This window comes from Labrus bergylta, chromosome 22 (assembly GCF_963930695.1).
Source record: "Labrus bergylta chromosome 22, fLabBer1.1, whole genome shotgun sequence".
NCBI classification, from domain to species: Eukaryota; Metazoa; Chordata; class Actinopteri; order Labriformes; family Labridae; genus Labrus; species Labrus bergylta.
The window spans coordinates 18,571,420-18,594,565 of record NC_089216.1 but is presented as its reverse complement, the minus strand read 5'-3'; the positions used below and the strand labels follow the sequence as shown (position 1 = coordinate 18,594,565).

The 23,146-nt window shown below is 40.7% G+C and overlaps 1 protein-coding gene across 6 annotated transcripts in view; it reads left to right on the top strand.

Moving 5' to 3' along the window:
• The window catches only part of nrxn2b (neurexin 2b), a 784,571-nt gene that overhangs the window by 408,810 nt on the left and 352,615 nt on the right, over positions 1-23,146 (top strand). For all 6 annotated transcript variants that reach the window (XM_065950814.1, XM_065950813.1, XM_065950811.1 and 3 more), the window contains one exon: positions 21,723-21,896. In XM_065950814.1, the coding sequence (XP_065806886.1) occupies positions 21,723-21,896 (174 nt within the window). The remainder of the gene's footprint in view (positions 1-21,722; positions 21,897-23,146) is intronic.

Genomic DNA, 23,146 nt, shown 5'->3' with positions numbered 1-23,146 from the left:
GCGTCTTCTTTTACGAAATGTTCAGCAGTCTAGCACAAAGCTTTGCAAATCAAACACAGGAGAAATATCAACAATGGGCCATTCCTCACAATCTCTTTGCTGTTTTAACACCATTGCTGCCTGCATTTCAAAGGAAGAAACCCAATTTTTCTAAGCTTTATCTGTGTAATTGCCCAGAGAAAATGGGCAAAAATGGGTTTTTGTGCTCTCTGTCTCTTCTGCGCCTTTGTTTTGAGACAGGCAACAAAATCTTCAAGGCATTCCTCCTTGTCAGCTAAAGTATGGAGAGGGAACAACACACAGCCCCGAGAGATAGCACTGAGTGCGTATAGTTTTGTGTAGCGAATACAAGTCTCAGAAGACGGCATGTCGAACATACACCACAGAGGGAATACATCTCTGTCACTCCTGCTGACAACCTGCTAAACAATGTGATAGCAAGTTATTACCATAGTATTCCTTTTGCAATAATGTTGTTAATTCTGCAGTGCAAAAATAACATGATTGGAAAACTCAAAATAATACCGTTGATGTTGGAAAAATACCAACCAGTCAGGTTAGGCTGACTATGAAACCTTTAGTGAGTACAGATTCTTAGACATGGACATTTTTACCGCATTACATCCAGCATATCTTAACCCAGCCTTAACTGACTGGAAATATATTTCAGTTTTTCTTCTCGAAGAGGAGATAGAAGGTGTGTTTCTTCAGTCCATATATGCATGTCTCACTCACATAGTACATCATTATCGAACCAGGACTGCTTGTTCAGGTCAACTTGTTCTCACTGCGGTCAGAATACATTTCAGTGGATGCTCTGTTACTTACAGGGCAGAGAGAGAAGAGCTTCATTTCAGATTGGCACAGACCAAATCTGCACCTGAATCCGCTCTTCCAAAGACTGGATTAACATGTGCAAACTGGAACTTATTTACATCCTCCAATGTATGACACATTTCCTTACAAATAGTTAATATTTTCTTCATCTAACTATATTTTCTGTCCTTATCTGATAATATTCAGGATATTTGCTCTTCTGGAGAGGTGACTAAATGCATACTGCATTAAAGGAAGTAATGTTAAGTTAGTGACCCCTATCTTAGAATCCCAGCTTCAGTTTTGTCAAGAATGATGTGTAAAACCAAAAACAAAAGTGAAGCAGATTTCTCCTCCGGTTCGACTACATACAAAGTAGGGATGGGTACGAGTACTTGAGTACTCGCCGTTGACCCCATTATTCGAGTAACATTTTGTTACTCGCGCACCTGTGCAAGCGCTGCTTTTGGCTACAAAACTTGAACTCAAACAGCGTTACATGTGTGACCCAGCTTTTTGTTTTCACCTAACTGAATATACTAGGTAGGAAAATAATTAACGGGATACAAACGTATGACTTCTCCGGCCACGGCTTCAGTTTTTGTACACACCGAGCCAGATTTCAGCAAAAACAACAGTTTTACGGCAACAGTTTTACGGTAATTTGAGTAATCAATTACAGGGATTACTGTAAATTCCCATACCTAATACAAAGTAAATTCAAATATGCGACGGTATCCAGAGTTTTGTGAATCACATGGTGAAAATTAAAGTCAATTCAGCCAGTCAGGGACGGTGCCAGGATTTATTTCTCCCGGTGCAGAGGGGGAGCTTGACTTGTTGTGTTGTGGTGCTATCGTTACAGTTTATTTAAAAAGAATATAAAACTACCAAAATATGTGAGGGGGGGCATAACCGGGGCTAGACAGATTTATGATGGGGCACCGTGTTGGCAGCCAGTCGATTATTTTCAATATGTTTGAGATATTTGTGGATGAAGATAGATCTCTAGACATCCTGATGTTGAACCAGTGTTGGTGGATCTAAGTTTAATTCAAAAAGCAATCATGATAGACAATGCTTGATTGGTCTTACAGATGGACCCTAATTAAGTGTGATCTTTTGCTGTAAAATCTGATCTTCATGTTGTTATTTTGGCATCTTTTGATCTGTTCATTGCAAGAACACCTTTCCAAAAATGGATTCATACTGCTGTAACAATCCACAACTGAGATAACCTCTCTTCATAGATAAACTACCACTCACTGAAGGTCGATGTAAAGAAGAGCTGTAACTGAAACAGAATATCAGTATCGCCACAGCAGCTGTCATACAGTATGGTACAGTACGGAAGCCCTAAGCAGACATACATCCATGCATTTCATTTAACTCCCCTTTCCCATGATAATGAGTAATTTACAATCATTTTCTCAAGATCTTGAGTTAGTTATGTCGGGATCTCGATCTACCAACATTAGTTTCCCCTTGATAATGACTTCATTTCTTCAGATCTCGAGAAAACGTCTGAGAATCAACTCATCGTCATGGGGAAAAGCAGTGTTGTTATCCTGAGATAACAAGATAAATAAGATGAGAATGTAAGAAAACAATACATGGATGCATGTCCTCTTGGGGGTTTCCCTCAGAGCAGAAAAGAGCCCGATAGCTACTGTGATCAAATTGGAAACTGGTGAATGTCAAGTAGCTAAAAACAATGGTTAACCTAATCCAGTTAGGTCTTTGGAGATGTTTAAACCCAAACACGATGGCTTGATTTTTATAACAAAGAATAAGAGTTGAGTTTTACTCATCAAGTAAAAGAAAGGAGTCCATGTTCAATCTTACACATAGAAAATAACAAAATAAATAAGAGGCATATTCCCTTAGCTATCGACCTGAACAGCTTAAGATTTTGCAAATGAGAATTCGATACAGATCCATTGTTCTCTCTTTACAACATGTCTCTCTACAGTTACGGCTTTAAGTTTTTGTTAATTAGAACTGAATAAATTGGAAAGCAAAGAGGGAGGTTTCCTTCATCAATCCCAGCAGGAGCGTGCTGACTCGAAGGCTCTTCTGGGGTTTTTGATATTTCTCAGTGCCACATGCTGGGCATTGGCTTCATTACTTCACAGTTATGTTGTGAAATAATTCAACTCTCAACCACGGTGCAATGCAAATACCTTCTCCTCCTGATGTACGATGGAGATTTTGTGGAATTTAAACATGAATTCCAAACATGTTTGTTTAGAGGTTTCAGAATATCCCAGTGAGTGGTTGAAAATACGTTCAAAACCGGTTCAACAGAGACGTTTCTTTTTGAAAATGTAGATTAAATGTTGACAGTGTCGCTTTAATGTCTGATTCTATCCACCACTTCCAACTTTTCTCCTGTCAGGTTTTAAATAACCGCCCGAGCACCCAGAGGTCTTTCTCTCTAGGTAGTCAGAGCTGTGCTGTACCTGTGCATCCACAGTCTTATTTCTTCTTCTTCAGTGAGGGTTGAAACCTGCACGCTATACATTCATACATTTATTTATTTTTATTTATATTTTATTTTATTTGAAATAGGGATGTTACACATCAATGAACATAAACATGCAAATATGCCAAATTGCAGCCAAAGGCAAATTTCCATCTGTAGTTCCCTGGATGGTTGGTGGTTCAAGTGTAAAAAGTGGCCGTGCGATTTTGTTCAAAACAAACTTTCAGTGTTTAAGTGCTGAAAGTGCCTTCTATGAGAGGTAAAGTGCCGGAGTTGTGCTTTTTGGAGTGCAAAAAGTGCTGCAGTATTGCACTGAATTTACATATTCAGACGTGTGTATACTATTGCACAGGGGTTAGATACACAGCTGTATGCACTCATAATATAAAATAGATGGTTAGACATGGTCACAGATCTGGTTTGTTTTGAGCCACAGCTACAGTGTAACTACACCTTCTGTACTGATGACTCTGAACCTTCTTTGTTAACATCACACAGCCGCTAAACTGTTTAATGTTGTTTTTATAGCAATGACAATGAAGATATATTTTATATTCTATATAGGATTGCATCTACCACTGCACAATGACGTTGGACAAATGCCAAAAGAATGATGATTTTGCTTAAAGCTCCAGTAAGGAACTTTTGGTCTGCACTGATTTTGGTTCCCCCTATGGACAGGGGATCACTCTTACCTCTTTGCGGATCTTGTCCTGTGAGAGTGCAAGTACATTTTTATGTTGGAAAATATGATCCTACTGTCTTTTAACAGTCAGTAGTATGGATTTCTGCCATCAAAATTTAAACAAAGACTGTTTCATTGGTGGTGTAACTCACTTCCTGACACCTACCCAGGCAGCACATTTTACAAGCATTAAAATCCACCATAAAGCAATCATCAGTCTTGACCCTGATGGTCTTGTTTTCTTTTTTAGGTCATATAGAAGCATCAGCATAAATCACATGTCAACACATTTTGTTTCATAACCGACTAAAAACTCCTCCAAGGAGCTTTAAATGAACACATTACTAAAATTACAAAATCAAATTCTGCTTCTGACATGTTGATGTTGTAACTGATGTTAGCTTGTTATACAGTTGTTGAAAAAAGGTCTTGGGTGGTGCCACCCGTCCAAATTTCAGCGTTGAAATCATATTTGAAAGGAGATCACTATAGATGTGTTTCACCTTGGGACACTTTGAATATTTGACCACACCTGCCATTAGTGCCTTTCAGCCTATTGGTGTGAATATGTATGTATGAGTGTGCCCCCCCCCCCCCCCTCCCCTTGTTAAAAAAAATATCACCTGAAGAAGACCTCTGGTCAAAACGTGATGATAAAAAAACTTTTTTTGTGGCATTTGAGCAAGTGTTTATCTTCTTTTTCAGTTTTGCTCTTTTTGTACTGTTTTTGTACCATCGTTTTTGTACCAACGTTGAAATCATAGTCAAAGCTCACTGGTATCTCTTAAAATATGAACATAATTACCCTAAAGACAAGCAACCTCCTCTGGGGAAAGGCCAGCAAGAACAATAAGCAGCATCCTCCTTGTGACAGGAAGCATTAGGGTGTATGATACGTCTTCATTTGGAGGAACACTTAACACCGGTGTTACCACTCGGGGAGGACAGAGGCTAGCTGTCTTCATTTGTTTATGCTAATTACACCAAGGTATCACAATTAATTTAACAAAGAGACATTGATCATTAAGTCATTAGTGCTACACATGGCACCTTATCAAGGACACTCAAGGTTAATGAGTGACTGTTTTCTCACCAAACCCAATGAGAATACAGAATACATGTAAGTGTCCTCACACTCATTATGTTTAACCAATCAGGGGCAGAGATGCTCTCAGCATCAAATATAAGGCGGAGAATTCAACCGTACAGTATGTGAACTCCACCACCAGGGGGCTCTCAATCAAAGCAATGACAAAAGTCAATGACATTGAGGCTGGCGGGGAATCATGGGAGTGATTCTCTCTGCTACTTTGACATAACATCCGGTGTTTCCATGGCAACGGTTAACATGTTGTGTCCATCATGGCGGCTGACACAACAAGACACGTCCCCGTTGCAACTATAAGTGAAGGATTTCTGTGGCTTTGATAACTGTTGGAAATATTTGAGATAATAAAAGTACTTGACAAAAATATTTCTGTTGAAAAAATGTACCTATTGTATCTTTCAATCTTGAAACCCTGAAATTTGAGCCCGACATTTTTTTTTTTAGCCCACAGCCTCAATATGCAAATCTAAAATCTGGAGCAAACAATGATCAGAGTTAGTCAAGCAGACCAAACAGAAGACTGAATGTTTTAGCCACTATCTGTTGTTCTCTTTGCATCTCCAACATTTCTTGTAAAGCTGAACTCGAAGTGAACAGCGTTGGTCAAGTGGACGAGGAAGTAAACACAAAAACATCCAACGCCCTGAGGGAGAAACCCTTGTTTCTATGCACACAACATGACAATGTCAACGATATTAATGTCACTATTTCCAACAGCTGTGGGAGATGAGGAATCACAACAGTAGAATAAATCTTGGCTTTTCAGGATGAGCAAACGCAGAGAGTTAGAGGGTGGGGTGGGGGGGGGGGGATAATTTGGCGTACCATATTCAGTGCCTGTCCCTTTCTTTTGAAGATGCCTGCTAATGAGGCATACTTGTGTAGAATTATAACGAGATGACGGTGAATGTGTTCCATTTTTTTCACCAAAAGCAGAACAAATCGAAACACAATATGGACGAGAGGTTTGGCAAGGGAGAGAGAGAGAGAGAGAGAGAGAGAGAGAGAGAGAGAGAGAGGAGGTGAGGAAGACAAAACAGGTACACACATTATGACAAGCTGTGCTTTTGCCAGCAGTAAAATTGAGATTAGCCGTTTGATCACCCCAAAGTATTTCTTTCTCGTTCTCTCTGGTTTGTATCAGCGTTTTACAAACCAAGCTAGCCTAGTCGTTAATCCTGTCACAATCCTAAAACATCTCTCTGCAGACCAGGTACACCACCAATTATAACCATCTAGGAAGCTTTTTGGTTCTATTTATTTTTTGGTGAGCCTTAGAGCCTTAGGTACTTCTGATGGACTCTTTACTCAGCAGGCTCTACCATCAGTGTGTGAATGTGTAGGTGTGACCTGTGGTGTAAAAGCGCTTTGAGTAGTTCAAGTCCTTCAACTATTTCGATAACATTATCCAAATAAATGGATACATTCAGCATTAATATGTGTATTGAACAAACATCTGAATCTGCGTCTTTGAATTTCCTGCTTTAGCATCTATTTTTCATTAACATGATCCATAAATTACAACAATCACAGCATTCTTTATTCAGGGTGACTCCAAACTAGACCACAAACTTGTTAGACAATGTTTACAGAAGTAATATATCAAGTGAGAAGTAGCATCATTTATTCATTAACTTCTTTACAATCAGGACCTGATTAAAAAAAAAAAAAAAAGGGTTGCATGGCTTTTGCACCTACTCAACATGTGAAAACGAGTCTAAAAGTCACCGTCTGTTTCACAAAACCAACACAAAGGGTTAAATGCAACACTATCTACCCAATCAAACAGCGTCTCTGAGCCATTGTGGACTCTGGGAAGCAATTAAGCCTCCTCACTAATGCAGGAACATTTCCATTTCCAGGTGTAAAGCGCAGTGCATTACCCCCCCCCCCCCGATGACATTACGTACATTGTTCAATCCTGAGAGTTCTCCTGTCCTTTCAACAAACAGCGTGCGTATGAAACGTCTTTACTATAATGCCTTGGCATACCCCATTATCGGAGAAGAATACTCGCTTCTTTTGCTTCTTCTTCTTCTTATTGCCCTCCTCTAATGTGTCACAGCATTGTGAACAGCCTTTGAAAGCTAGCATCTCTAGGGCAACGGCAACAAGAGGACGGTGCAGATCCATCAAGTGAAGGACAGGAGACAGAGATGTGATCATACTGAAGAATTTAACTGTCTGGAAGCTGAAAAAATTGAATCCCACTCAGTTCTACTTCAGCCACAATGGAAACCAAGCAGAAAGTAGAGTCCATCCAGAGGGTAAATACTGCACGATGTACTGCACATATATTCCTTTCACTTGACCCTGTGATCTCTACAAGAGAATACAGTTTTAACTGAAATGTCTTCTGAGTGTTAAAATACACGTTCTTATGAAGCTGACACTCAGCTTGGAAGGTGTTTAATATCTAAACTGAGAGGATACTATTGTCTACAGATTATTTATTGACAAATAGGTGCTTGCACTTCCTCATTATGCCTCTCTTAATTAGATACCTTACACGTTTTGCCTTCATGTCGATTCTCTTATTTCAGGGTCGGGCAGTTTTAAAGAATTGTCCCTGATGTCAAAGATATAAAGGCTTACAAATAGTGTGCTGCAAAGATGTTTTGACGGGGTTAATGTGTAAGGCTGGACATGAACTACAAAACTGTTTCAATGTCAAAAGAGTGGAAATGTCACCTCACATCGTATGAGTAAATCATTTATAGCACACAACCAAAGCGCACAAACCATGCACACACTGTGCGGTCCGATTGTCGAGCACGACCCGAGTTATCACAACGCATGTGTTAAATCAGGATGGAGCGTTCACTGTTGAAGTTGTTGTGTTGCTAGTGAGCAGAGAGGTGGTTGCTGTTTTGCTTACAAAGCCGAAATGTGCTACACTGGGGATCTGTGCCTTCATGTGGGATTCAGCTTAGAAAAATGTCACATTGCGATGGTGCTTACAGACGCTGTCTTCCATTTTTTTTTGCAGGCACAATTTGAAAAATAGCTCAGATGTTGGGGAAACATATTTGTATGTCAGTTTCTAATTAAATACCCTAATTGATCCACAGCGATTCTAGAGTTTGTTAGGGCCTTTGGCAAAAATCAAATGGGCTTTTCTACTGCCACTGCAAAATTTTAACATTTTGGGTCACTGCTTTTGTTTAGGTTTGTTAGCCCTCATGGCCCCCCTACTTGTCTGGGGCCCCAAGCAGTTGCCTGCCTTGCCTGTTGACAAGCAGCGCCTCTGTTGATCCATAACCATAGCTCGACTTAACTGTGCATGTTAACATGCTGACTGTGTGAGAGCATGCTGTCGGCCGACTCAAATATCTGGCATTCCAGAAATGTATCTGATTGGGCCTCGTGCCCCCTCCGTGCACTGCATGACAATCAACGCACTATGGAGCTGAAATTCAGCTCAATTTCAAAATCAGGTCAGAAACAGACTCAATCTGTGCAGTGTATGTCCAGCCTTGCACACATTTGGAGCTATCTCGGCTGCACTTGGGACCTTTCTGCCAATATGGATTTTTCTTTTTTTCCTCCTGTCACTCTCTAAGCACAACGAGAATTCGCCATATTGGTGGTTATTGTCTTCAACTTTATGCTGCACTCACATGGAGAACTGTCAGTTTGAGTGTGTTTGTCTCTACCTGTGTTTACAATAAGCACTTCTTTCAATTACCACAACAACACTGCCTCAATTTGCTCCCGCTGTAGGATTGTGTATGACATTGAAGAAGAAGGCAGTTTAATAAAGATCTGTCAAAGCGGCGCCTGCAGATCCATTTGCATAATAATAACTAAACAAATCACATGCAGCATAACTGGATTAGCGCCTCATGTCAGATAGCATAAACGTCTCAGTTTCCACTGTCTACTGCATGACAATTCTGAAGGATGTGGAATTCATCCACACTGCACCGTTCATTTGTCATGATCGGTCGCTGATGTTGCCCTGATCACTGTTCCTCTTTATTCATGTCTCAAAAACAGCCATGTTTAATGATGAAGTAAAACACATTGAAGTGGCAATAAGCAACATCGCACAAAAAACTGGCTTAACTCTGCTTGTTCTATAGTAAATCTAAATGTGTTTTTACGTCAATAGCACATCAAGTGTCAGGTCAGGGCATGGATATAGATCAGCGTTAATATACAGGTCCTTCAAGTTGTCCAATAAAGCTTCACCTCCCTTTCCATGTCCTTCTCTGTTCCCTCTATTTGTCTGCTCGGTGTCCGTGCTCTTTCAATAAATGATGGGCTTGGTAGCTCGAGTGCTGCAACACAGCGCTTGTGTTTTAGCTTTAGCTTGTGTTTTTCTCTCCAACTGACCTGTCTTACATTACTATTTACTATGGTATTACTCAGAGCTTTTGGCCGTTTTCCCACTCTCCTTTTCTCTCGCCTCATCTCTCACTTTTTTTTAAAAGCCAGCTCCTGCACCCGAGGTGAAGCAGGATAGAGACAGAGCTTCCTCTGGGTGATTTTGTGTGTGTTAGTTTGTCTTCATGCACACAAACACGGGTTGTTCCTGGTTCTCTCTGTGCTTTTTGTAGAGGCCTAATTTGCAGCATTGTTTGTGCAAGTGGACAATCTGTATAACTTGATGCATAGTGTTTTTGACATGAGTCAAAGTATTGGATTAGATGGCAGTTATTCAGTCCATATTATAACTTTGACGTTATGAAATAACAACTTCATATGTAAGGAAAGGCAAACTAAATGAAGCTCATACACACATGCAGACTCCATTGAATTCTCCTCCATTCAAACAAAGAAGAGGCCAGACAAGAGGATGGCAATTAAACTCTCCACCCGGCCTGTTTTCATTCTGTAATGATGTTTTTATAACTTCTCTCCACACTGATTGGCCACTAAAGAAGGCCTTGTTTTCCATCACTGAAAGGTAAAAATGGAGGTCTTGCCAGGATGAAAAATAGATGAGGAAAATTGGGCTATTTATTAAAGAGAGTGGAAGAGTCTGTTTATGTACAAAAGATGACCGGTGAGATAATTGGTGAAAAATAAAGAGTTTGACAGTTAGTTGCCCTAATCGATCCCCTGCTGATTCAGGTTTTTGGACCTTTTAACCCCCTCCTTCCCCAACGCACTATTACTTTTATTTTTTAAACGACTCACTTCCATGAGTGAGTGTACTGCAGCCAATTATGGGTTTATTTAGTAGTGATTGGGCCTGGCTTTAAACCCACATCAGTCACAAATCCCTGGGGTCTCATTGGCCGCTTGACCTGGCAATGGCCCTACAACTAATCATATTAGATGAATCGGTCCAACTGGTCCTCTATTCCAGTGTCTTGTGATTTCTGACCGCCTTTGGAGGAGGTGGCCACTAAGGTCCCTTTAAAAAGATATAATCCAAGACATACCAAGTCATCAAAAACAGCAGCAAGGTGCTTCAGTGGCCAAACGTGTCACACTATACAGTGATACTGTAGGTATCCTTGTAGCATCTGTTTTGGAGATAAATCATTTATTCTATAGTTGTAACGGGATGTGTCTTGTTGTGGCGGCCGCCATGACAGACACAACATTATCGTTGCCAAGGGAACACCTGATGTTACGTCTAAGTCCGCTGCATAAGTGAGCATGAGCTGCTACTGAAAGCTTCCGTACTGTTTCTGTTTGTGCTGCTGTGATAAAACGTCATGTAAATTATACTTGGATACATCGTCGGTAGAAATATTCTCTTCCTCAGGTCGGTTTCACCCGCTCGTCTTTACTACGGTCAACGCACAGTTTGTTGTCATCAGAGAGAATCACTCCCATGATTCCCCGCCAGCCTCAATGTCATCTTTTTGTTATTGTTTTTTGATTGAGAGACCCCTGGCAGTGGAATTTACGTTCTGTGCGTTTAAGATACTAAACACAAAGTCCTGCATGATCAGGCACCTCTGTACGTCGTTTACCTGCATGCTCCATCACTAGATCCCTGAGGTGTTGTGACCAGGGTTTTCTTTTTGTCCCTTGTGTCCAACTGAAAACGAAAGGTGATCCCGCCTTTACATTTGTGGCTCCAACACTTTTCCTATGCAGTTTATTCTCAGCTCCAGCTCTCAGACTGTCGTTTACCTTTATAGAGACGTCGATATATTTTTTAACGGATACAAATTTTGAAAGTATCTCCTTGTGTTAAACTGTAGAGAAAAGTTGGAACGCAATTGACTGTGAATAATAGAATAAGTACCAGGACAGCGTGTCAGCGGAGGGTTTTACTGCAGGATATCACTACAACGGCTGATTCACAGCTGGAGCCTTTCCACTGACATTAAGATGTAATACCTGCGACAAAAACTCACTGACTCACTACTTCAGCTTCAGTGGAACAACTCCAAAAAGTGTCACCTGAAGGCATCATCAATTCAAAAGTGCAGTCTGAAAAAAAAAAACACATTCGACTTCTGCCAGTTTTACCAGGTGCAGGGTGTAAAACACTCAGATAACAGGCCCGAGCGGCTGACCTGCGCTGCCATTGGCACCAAAATATCACGCAGGGGTAGAATCAAGCAAAAGCGAAGAGAGAGGGGAGATAAGAGAAGACAAGGTGGGGCTATGTAGAGTGCAAAGAGGGAGAATGGAAAATGAAAGGGCAGGGAAATGGAAAGGAAAAGGAAGAAATGGAGACTAAAAGATAGTGAGAGCGCAGTAGAATGGAGAGAGAGTGCAGCCGAGGCACGGCGGAAGGACGGTGAATAGAGAGTGACATTTTATAGAGGGAGAATAGGAGCATGAAGGTGTGTAATGATGCCTGTCTGTGTCACTATACAATCTTTCTAAAAGTGTCACCAGCGATCTCCTGCATATATTCAGAGCCCTGCCAATGGACTCACTTACCGAATGAAAGTTTAAAAGATGTGATTTGTATTTGAGCTAATGTGGATTTAACTTCCTGTCGAGACATTATGGGGTTTCAGCTCAAACACTTTTCAGACAAAATGAAAAGGAAACTTGATGTGTTAGGGAGCCAAGAGGAGACTAAACCACACCTGTAAAGCATCATTCCATGCATGATGTGTATCGTCTGCATCTGTAGCAGCTTACACAAATCACTGATATTCTTACAAGTTTAACTAAACCCTTACCTTTCCAGCTGCAGTTGAATGCATTGCTAGTGAGACTGCTGGGTCTTTGTTTTGGACTGATTCAGTTAGCGTTAGCCTGGTGTAGTTCTAACTAGCTTACAGCTAACAGTGAAGAAGTAGTCATGAGATGTCATATCACTGATCATGTGCTTTTTTCACAGGGTCAAGCAAACACTATAAATGGCTCATTTAAAAATCTCTTTGCTTAAACTTGATCTCATTTGGACACTTTAAAGGAGCAGTATGTAACTCTGACACCTAGCTGTTTAATTGGGTACTGCAGTCCTAATTCAAAACATTGGAGAGAGCTGTCTCCTGAGTCATGGACACTGAAGGTTCAGTATTTATCCAGCTCTGTAAACCTTTCTGCGTTCTAACCTCCAGAGCATTCAGGAGCAGAATCTAAAGTTAGAAGGAGGACATACTGACTGCTGCATTGTTGTCAGAGAAGCCAGCACTTCAACATGTTTCCTTAATGTCTGATCAGATAGTAAGCTCACTTCATAATTTCTTCAGGAGATATCTCACTGATTGGTACTTCAAGCCAACTCGTGTACTATCACTGAATAACAAGAAAAAAAAAACATTTTAGTTTGCTGTGGTACATCTTTGGTACAGTTTTTCTTTAACTTATAAACAGGAAAAGTTCACTTCCCTTAACAAACCCTGCAGGGCATGCATACATTACCCACAAGGCCACCTTCCTGAAAAGAGAAATGCGCCGCTCCTAACAGCACAGATAGTGTTACACACACTCAGACAGACAACAGAAAAGGTGCAGCTCCTTTGAGGACTACATGTTGTATGTTCTACAAATAAGAAAACAATGACAACTTTGCCTTCTTAGGGGTCAGCTCTCATCACTGGAGTCTTTTTGGCACTGAAAATCCATAAAAAAAAAAGTTTTCTCCAGTCAATCAGAGTGCTTTGTGATATTAAATGACAGTACACTTTATTCAGTGAAACCCTGGATGAGATTGCTCATTCTTTTCAGAACAATTTGATTATGTTGAAGTCTGATTCAAATTGTGAAACTGCTATAGTGAGCTTTAGGACCAAAGTGTCAATGAACAAGAAGTTGTCAGGCAGCTGCAGAAATCTTGTTTTTGCAAAATACTTAAGGTTAGACTTATTGATTGTTGCTAAATAAAAAAAATCATTGAGCTTGTTGCTAACTGACTGATTTATTTCTCCCTCTATCTTTCTGCATTTCCCTGTGTTAAAATACCCAAGTGCATTATGGGAACTCAGTTTGGCATTCAACAGGTTTGAGTTGATTAAGATCAGTTTATTTAGTTTTCCTTCAACTTTTGTTAACAAAAAGTCCCGACATTGAGAAGAGAAGTCAGTTGTTGATTTGTGATTTAAAAAATGGATTATAGTATCCTGGATGTTCATTGTAAACAGTTTGTTGTTTACTCTGTTTCCAGGCGCCTCCCTCAATTTTCTTCAAACAATAAGAGAAAGAGTGATCGAGAGACACTTTGAAAAAAGGAATTACACCACCTGTGGCTAGAGTAGAAGTGAGAAAGAGCAAGTATGCACCTGTTAGAGGAAAAAATAGAAAAACACATCACTGCAGAATCAAATAATTACAGCTCTTGGTTGCCTTTGGCCCTCTTTCGCTCCCCGAATTCAAAACATGTCTCACTTTTTTTGTATTTGTTTACAGAAAAACACACACATCCCGAACACAGAGGCGCGGCGTAATTATACAACTTATGACTTAGCATCAGCAATTAACATGCACGCAGTGTCAACATTGATTCTCGGCGACGAAACGTCTTGTTTTGGCGTCTTTGCAGATCGGAGCGCCTCTGTAATTAGCAATCACACAATCCCCGCATTTTCCCGCTGGCTGCCATTGTCGCAGCCCTGCCTTGGAACACACGCCGACACTGCCTAGCAGTCATACATTTTGCACTGCCGACAGCATATGTGTGTGTGTGTCTTGTGTTTGCATGTGTTTTTGTGTTTTTTCTCATCAGCAATCGCTCAATCTTTGTCAATTAGAGCCAGCGTGAGAGCAAAGCAACACGAGCAACCGAGAGGAGAGAGAGTGAGGGCTCGAGAGGCAGGCAGAGGGAGTCTTAATAGAGCATTTAATGAAAGTTAATGGTGGGCTTTGTGCTCGCCAGGGAATCGGCAAGAGGGAGCTGATTATTGTTTAGAGATGACGCTGGGCATTGTGCATTCATGACCCGCTCCCATCATCAAACTTCTCTTTAGTGACGAGGGATAAATAATGTATATCACAGTGCTACTAGATGTGGGCAGTAGCGGCTTCACTTGGGAGCCAATTACAGGCGAGGATGATACACGGGTCGTGTCCTGGGTCGGCGAGGTGTACTGACCACACAAAATGAATGGCTTATCACATCGACTGGATTTAAGCAGTGTGATGTCTTAAAAAAAAAGTCAGCTCTGCAGGATGAAAAAGTTTGTTTGTTATAGATTATGTAGCACTTTTACAGAAATTAAAACACAATTTGGATGCTAATACTGGTGCCGTGGGTGTTGCACCCTCTTTTGCAGATAACTCAAAGATAATGAAAACTGTGAAATTGGAGCTATGAGATTTTCTCTTCTTCGTTTTTTTCTGACCAAAAAAATTATTTATAGCACATCGGAGGGATTCACACATTGCCCCTCTTAAGAAAGCAATCTGTTAAACCACCAAGATAATTACAAATATTTGTGTCCGTCGGTGCTCCCGTTTGCTAGAAATCAAAGAAGAAGCTGTAATGGGTGCTGAGGTCATCCACCCATGTCTTCAATGAGTCATAGAAACAATTTATACATCAGCAGAACTCTCATGTATGTGGTTTCAAACTGTGGGAGACAAATGGATCTATAAACACAGATCTATATTGAAACCCCCGATTCTTCTGTGTAAATGTTATATCAGTTTGCTCTTCCACACTGTTCTGTCAGTATATCTCGAGGGCCCTGTATCGCAGAACCCTAACCCCTCCCCCATCAGCCCCTGAGAGGTCATTAAAGGAAGCGTAGAGATGTGGAGGTGGCGGTCTCTGCCGCTGTCTGGGAGCCTGTAATTGGTCCCTTCTTGTGGACGGGGTCTGAGCTCTTCAGCAGCACAGGCATTCATCACTGCTGGGACAGCACGCCACAGACAGGGCCACAGTTTCACACAGATTCACTGTGGCCGCGAGGAAAGCGGTTACTCATCGTTTTAACCTGCACGCTCCACAACAGCGCCAAAAAACACTGTAACACATAAAAATGGAGAGTTGAAGATATATAAATGGTATGACTCAATCTTTGTCATATTTAAATCAATTTTAACCAGAAAATTAGCAGAGAGGGTGGCTGTGGCTCAGTGGTTGAGTCAGTCGTCTCTCAGCCAGAAGGTCAGGGGTTCAATATCCAGCTCCAGCAGCAACATGTCCGATGTGTCCTTGGACAAGACACTTAACCCCAAGTTGCTCCCACTGCTTCACTGTCGGTGTATGAATGGATTAGTGTTGTACTTACTCTCTGATGTACGTCGCTTTCGATTAAAGCGTCTGCTAAGTGAATTGTAACATTGTAACATATAAAATTCTTATCACACTATCATTCTGTAATAAGTGCTGTGCAACATTTTGACCTCAAAATGAGTCAGCTATGCGCATTGGTCCTCATTCACAAACTGTTCTTAAGAAATTCCTAAAATTTCCTAAAACCCAGTCAAGCAGTTTTGAATAAGATTCTGACTTTCACCAAAGTGTTTTAATCTGGGATCTAAGAACAGAATATGACTGCTTGAGAGGACTCGCATATGAATGCTGATATGACAAATTTATATATGCAAAATGACATGCCCTAATTGTTCTTTGGCTTTTGCAGCCAGCCTTAAGAAGACTCTTGAGAAGCTTTAGTTTTGCACGTCTGCTTTGGTGTCATTTTTAAACAGAAGATTTTGCTTCTTTAGAGAAACCACTGCAGTGATTTTGATGCAACTAGCACAGACACATACGTATAAGTACTGCAGGAGCCATTGTGTAGAGTTTATAGATGTTTAAATTCTCTTAAGTTTCTGCTTTTTTACTCAACATTAACTGTATTATATACAGGTTTTAGGTTTGCTAAAATCAAAGCTATTTCAGAGGTTGGTCCATGAGCAAGTCTTTTAAACCAAAATATGTTCCAGACATAAAATGAGCAAACATCCAATTAAAACCAAGAGGTCATTGCTTAAAGGTTTATTATAATACAGACTGTCATTTCATTTGTGTGTTATGATGTACTCAGGTGACAATAACTCTATATTCAATTAAAACCACCAAACTTCATATCTCTAGTAACACAGCCTCCATGTAACATTCCTGAACAAAAGCCATAAGCTGCAGAACAGACTGTTGAGGGCCTCAATGAACGAGGAAATCAAAACTTTTCCCAAACAGAGAAATCTGTAATTCAAATGAAAAGAAGCCAAACTCCGAGCTGCAGCGCTGCACACAAAAGAGTTCTGAGTGGGTGTGAGTGTATGAGTGCTGCATATTCAATCCCCCCTTTTCTGTAGTCTTTACTCGACTGAAGAAAACAAAACTTGCATGACTAATTTTTACAGTACATCTGGCTTCAGCCCTCTCTCTCTCCCTCTCCTCTCTCTCTCTCCCTCTTTCTCTCTCTCTCTCTTTTGTCCACTCCAGTTATGCAGTCGGCCGCTGGAATCTCTAACACGCTGTTGACTTCTGCACTGTTTGTCCTTTTCCAGATTAACGCCATGCCGATATTTTCATATTTGCTAAATGGCTCTTACAGACGCGATTTGAGGACATCACTCAGTCGGACAGTTAATGAATTTGTTCTATTGATTGCCATGCCTGGGAGCCCCGGCTGGGAAATATGAAGTGTCAAGTGCTCATTAATTCTGGAGAGAGGTTTGCAAACATCATTGACTCAATCCATTACACAAAGTCCACATATAATTGACCTCGTGGCTCATTGCTTCTAAAGTTGAAAGTTCTAGTTTTTGTCAGTGAAAGTATGATTATTCAGTCGTCTGAGTGGGGGGCGGGGGGGCGCGGGGGGGGGGGGATGTCCTCTGAAGGTCTCTATCTCTGCGGCGGGATCTGGTCACCAAGTGAAAGGTTCTACTGGATGTTCATTTTCATGCCTGCTTAAAAGAAAAAGGCTAAAAGTAGCAGTTTTGATGATGAGAAAAGCCTGAAGCATTTCAAAACCGTGTTTATTCATATGCACTTACATCAAAGGCCTCTTTGTGTTTCTCATAATTTCGCTTGGCAGTTTCCTCACAACTCTGCAGAACGTAGAGAGTTGAGGAAAAAAAAAGAGATGTGGAAAATAATTGGGCTTAAAAATGGATGGATATTTTCCTTTTATGTTGTAATGTAAAGAGATCTTTAATTGTGCTCGGGCGCCGAGATATCCCAAAAATCTCAGCTTCCATCATCTCGCTGAGGACTCACAAATTGTGCTTTCTTCATGAAAAAAGTGCCGACTGTTTATATTCCGCTCTCGTTCCCAGTCGAGTTGAACGCGGACAAGCTGCACAGAATAAATCTTTTCTAAGCATCAGATGTCATTCCCAATGCTTCCGGCTTGATGCTGTACAATCTATTCATGTCGAATCTATGCTGCTTCTTTGACTCATGTAATCATCAAAAAACATGTTCTTTGTGCCTCGTGCAGTGACAACCGCTTTGTCAGAGGAAATCTCTCAGGAGCTTTCATGAAAACATTTTGCACTTTTTGTCACTTTAAAGTATCTTTTCTCTTGGCGGTAATGCTCAGTGTCTGCTGCCTGAATTGGATGTTACACACCTTCAGAGTGGAGCAGTAACAAACACCACTGACAGTGACTCACAGGTAGCCCCCTCATACCCACAGCTTGGTCAGAGACTTGCACTTTTAGCTTTCCATGAGAACACCATGGATCTTAACGTGCAGGTCATTAAAAGTCATTTAATTAACATTTAACATGACACGTTTCTCACAGAAGTGTGCCTCATTACCAAATGCAAATGATAGCTTCTTACATCATCATCAAACCTTTTCATATCATAGACTGTTTATAGGAAGTGGACTTTGCAGTGTCTTGAACTTGCATCATTAACACAGACCAGCAGAGTAGAGATGGGACTGATCTGATCTTTTATCTGCATTGAGTTCGATATTGACATATTTTTTTGCACTCCCACTGTTTTCTTTGTACCAAGATAGAGGTGCTGGATGCGGTAACAGCTAAGACCCCTGAGGTAGGTTATATTATCAGTTATCAGGTCGTCTTACCTGAGCACTTGTCCTTTCAGTATTGCAGAAGTAACCCTCTACATCTCACTGTGCACCAGAGATGCTGATGTGTATCCACCTGCTCATCCAAACTTCTGTCCTTAAACAAAAGCTGGTAACATAAACATTGAACAAGTCTAGACTACAAAATCAGATTCCATGAATCCAAACGGGCTGAAACAAAGGCTATGCACCTTTTTTTTGTTTACAGTATTTAAGCTGTCTTAAAGTTTTTAATATAAAAATATAAAGATTAAAGTTTTCCCAGACACACATCATTATATCGGGATATAATGATGTTGATGTGAAGAGAGCCGATGATATAACATTTAAATAGACTGATGTAACTTAAAGATGGTTGTACTGTTACTTAAAGTTAACCAAATCATGAACAAAACAAAACATCCATATTTCAGTTCTCTATCTTAAATGATTTGTGTGAGTCCAAATTAGGTTAAACAAATAAATACAGTAGTTGGCCCAGGAGGTAATTTGTGTGCGTGCGTGCGTGTGGACAGACATGTTGTAGCAGACACTAAACTTTGAGCTAAATCAAAAGAAATAACTGAAGTGGATTAAGTTCATCATCGTCTGAAGTTATGGGAAGTTTAAATAGGAAATAAAACCTCTGATTTACGTTGGACCCTGCGATGACACAACAACCTTTTCAGTGTTTGGCTCCTGTCATGTTTGCTTGTACCTTCTTATTATACCTAAAAAACAATTATATTTGAACCTCTCACCTGCTGACTCACTTTGTCTCACTAAGTTGGTGACACTCTTCGCTTCTTATGCTTGAGACTTTAAAATATCTCAACTGTCAACTCAGAAGGAATAATCCTCCTGTCCTTATTACAGCGCTACTAACAAAAAAAAAAACTCACTGTCTACTCTTTCATTTTAAAAATACACCAGGTGTTTCATATTTCATCACTCTTATTGGACGTTCACTTTTCTGTGTGCCTGGAACTTCTCTCCCGCTCTCAACACACGCACTCACTCCAGTCCCATCCAGTCTCATGGTGCATTCAGGTGGTGTCGGAGACATCGGAAAAAGATGTTTCGTGGTAGTAAAATGCACATGAGCACCTGCTCGAGTCGGCACAATAACTCGGAAACTCTGAAAAGAAGTAGGTGACAGATTTCCTGACTTGACTTCAGAATCGTTCACAAACACACACACACACACACACACACACACACACACACACACACACACACACACACACACACACACACACACACACACACACACACACATACTCACACATACTCACACATACTCACACACTGCCTCTCACAAACCCTTCACTCTCTTCTGGGACAATGATGTGGGCGAGTGACACTTGTGTAAGAGACTGGGAGATAAGTGAGGGCAGTCGATGTCAGAATAAGTACTATGATTAAAATGTTTGTATTGGTATGTATTTAAATGGGCCAATGTGTTTGCAGAAATGGAGTCATTGTGTTGAGATGGATTTTCTTTTCTTCTGAATTGTGGTTAAAAGTTCAGAGATTGAAATAAGATTAGCTGGAAGCTTGGTTTAACCTTGGTGTGTTGACCTCAATTTATTTTGTATTGTGGGGAACGGAGAGAATGTGGTCATAATCTGCAGCCCCTGAGTGTTAATACCAGATGTAATCGTTTGTCTGTCGCCCAGTTCTGTGGACCAGAGTGTCTTCAGTGCTCCGGTACATGTAAAGTATAGACTGAAAATCATCACATGTCGAGGCTGTGAATTGAGTTTATTAGACCTTCAGCTTGCTTGTCTCACTCTTCCATGAGCAAAAGCCAATGAGTGTATTGAACCATGCTGTTACTGTCAAGACTTAACCTTTAGTTATGTGCCTCGCAGGTTTCAAAAAAACTAATTTAAAATATATGTTTTAGATGTGATTTAGACAGCTGTGGCTCAGTGGTAGAGTTGGTCACCTCTCAACCGGAAGGTCAGGGGTTTGATCCCCAGCTGCTGCAGCCACATGACTGATGTGTCCTTGGTCAAGACACTTAACCCCAAGATATAATCAATATCTGACATGATGATATTGCTTTGTTCATTTTAAAGGTGCATACAGCAGTAGTTCATTATGGATTATGGATGTGAAATATAATCCAAATGGTGTTTTGTTTTGATGCTGAACTTGTTCTTCCATGATCTTATTATTGGATCATTAAATCCTCGACCAGGAATGTGCAACTTTAAATCGATTCTCACTTTTAGAGGGCCAAACTGTTAGAAATATATAAAAAATAAATCTGAATTAAACCATCCTAATGACCTAATGAACTAAAAGGAATAAATATGAAGCTTTTCATCAGAATGTGTGATTCAAACAATTAGGAAAGCTCAAATTAATGAGCATAAAACTGAATAAAAGCCACCTTAAACAACTTCAGTTTCAGTGCTGTGGACAAAGTATTTAATGCTTATTAAAGCATAGTTAACGTCTTTAATTTTTTCAAATGCATTCAGTAATGCTTCCTAAAAACGTTTTACAGAAACAATAACGGCCATTTTTATCTTCTAACTTCTTGCAAAAGAAAAAAACAAATTCCAGAAGAAAAAAAAAAAAACATGAAAGGCCTATTTCATGGTGTATTGTGTCTTTTTGGAAACTAAGGTTGAAATCCACAGTTTTTCTATTGCTATTTGAAATTGACTGAGAGCTGCTTTGAGGGTCGGGGGGGAGGGGGTGTATGTGTCCTCCAGGCTGCTCATCCTAGACTCTCAAAAGTCTTAAATGAAAGTGGTTACTGTCTGAATTCATTGAATCTCTCATTTTATATGAAACAAGATTTATTTTATTTGACACTTGCTGTGTTGCAGTCAAGACCACACTAACCGAAACATACCTGAGACCAGTGCTCTGGGACCGTGACAGACCAAGAAAGACATTTAGGGGGCCGAGACTGAGTCAAGACCCAGACCAAGACCAAAACCATAAATATCACTGATCATCTTGAAATTCTGAATGACCTGAAGTTATTTGTTCTTTTAGAAAGAGGTGGTGGTCTTGACTGGTGTCGATTCAAAATCCTAAATCTGCCCAGTCTGAGACCGAGACAAGCCCAATTGACTCCGAGATGAGATTTACACATTCAAGAAGAGGTCTCTGGACCGGTCTTGATAACAAGACCAATTTGGAGTCCTACAACACTAGACAACACCACCCATCACCTCTGTTATGTAAACACTTGTACACATGTAATCAGCATACATTTTTGGATTTTATTGAAATCTTTCATTTTTGTTTTGTTTGCAGGAGAGCTGTACATCGGTGGCGTGATCAAGAACATGTACAGTAATCTGCCCAAGCTGATTGCGTCCCGGGACGGGTACCAGGGCTGCCTGGCATCCGTGGACCTGAATGGGAGACTCCCCGACCTGATGGCGGATGCCCTCCACAGGGTGGGCCAGGTGGAACGAGGCTGCGACGGTAAGAGGATCTGACTATCACATACACACCTTGTGGCCACAGTCGATTTTATTTCAAAATGCCAAAGTGGGTTCTGCAAAAAAACAAATTCTCTCGTTCTGTGAATCATCAGGCAAATCAAACCACACTGATTGCAAGTGGTTGTTTGGTTATCTAGTGTCTGATCTGCAGCGTTCTCGGTGTGAGTAACAATCATTTCTCACGGAGAATGACATCTTTGTATTGATTTCTAAACAAGCTTAGCTCAGTTTGGGTGGATGGAAGATGATTATAAGGATGATTAGGGTTGTTTATTTGTGTCTGTCATTTAGATGGAGAGGGACAAAATCACAGCTAACATTCAATGATTGTCAGATATTTGAACTCCCAAACAAAAACACTTTTGTATGCACACAACGTTTTTCTCTGCTTCAAAATACCATTGTTCCTTTGTCATTGTGACCTATGAATTGCATGGTGGTCTTGCTCCACTACAAGACCACAGAACAGTTTGTAAAGACCCACCAGTTCATTAATTCACTGCATCACGATGGGGCTGATATTCCTGAGTAACCCCGCCCCAGATTCCCCCAGCTCTGGACGTCTTTACAATCTCAGCTCCTGTCCTCTGTGTATCCTCTTTCCTGCCCTATAAAACCTGCATCAGGGGGGTATCTCTTCTCTCTCTTGTCATTTTCAGTGTGGCTAATCTGAGGGACTCCCCGCCCTCGTTGGCTTTTGCCTCATCAATATTACATTTGTTGTATTTTTACCCTTTTTATTTGCCCCCTGTCTCAGGCTTCATGGCTCCAGTGGCTCATACTTAATCCTGAGTATAACAGTAGATTTTTGACTATAGCTTCCCCCCCACACTCTTTAGCCCCCCCTCTCCACTGTGTCTCAACTGTGTGCTGAGTGTTGGAGAGCACAGACTTGATTTCCCTGAGGGCTGCACTGGCCGACTCAATGCAGCACTGATCCAAGTTTTTTTTTTCTTCCCTCTTTCCCTCCCTTTTCGATCCCTAACGGTGCTACTTCTGCTATTCAGCCTTATTACCTGCCTACAGTTATATGCCACAGTGACTTGGCTCCAAACACAGTTTAAAACTGCATTAAGCTATCATACTGACTCCCACAGGCTACTGAAATGGATGCTAATATTAGTTAATGATTGCATGTGCCAGGGAGCTAAGCAGTTGTAATTGACCAGTCTTGGAAGGACGGACCTCTTTGACAAATAATAATAACCAGACCCTGAGGCTTGCACATTT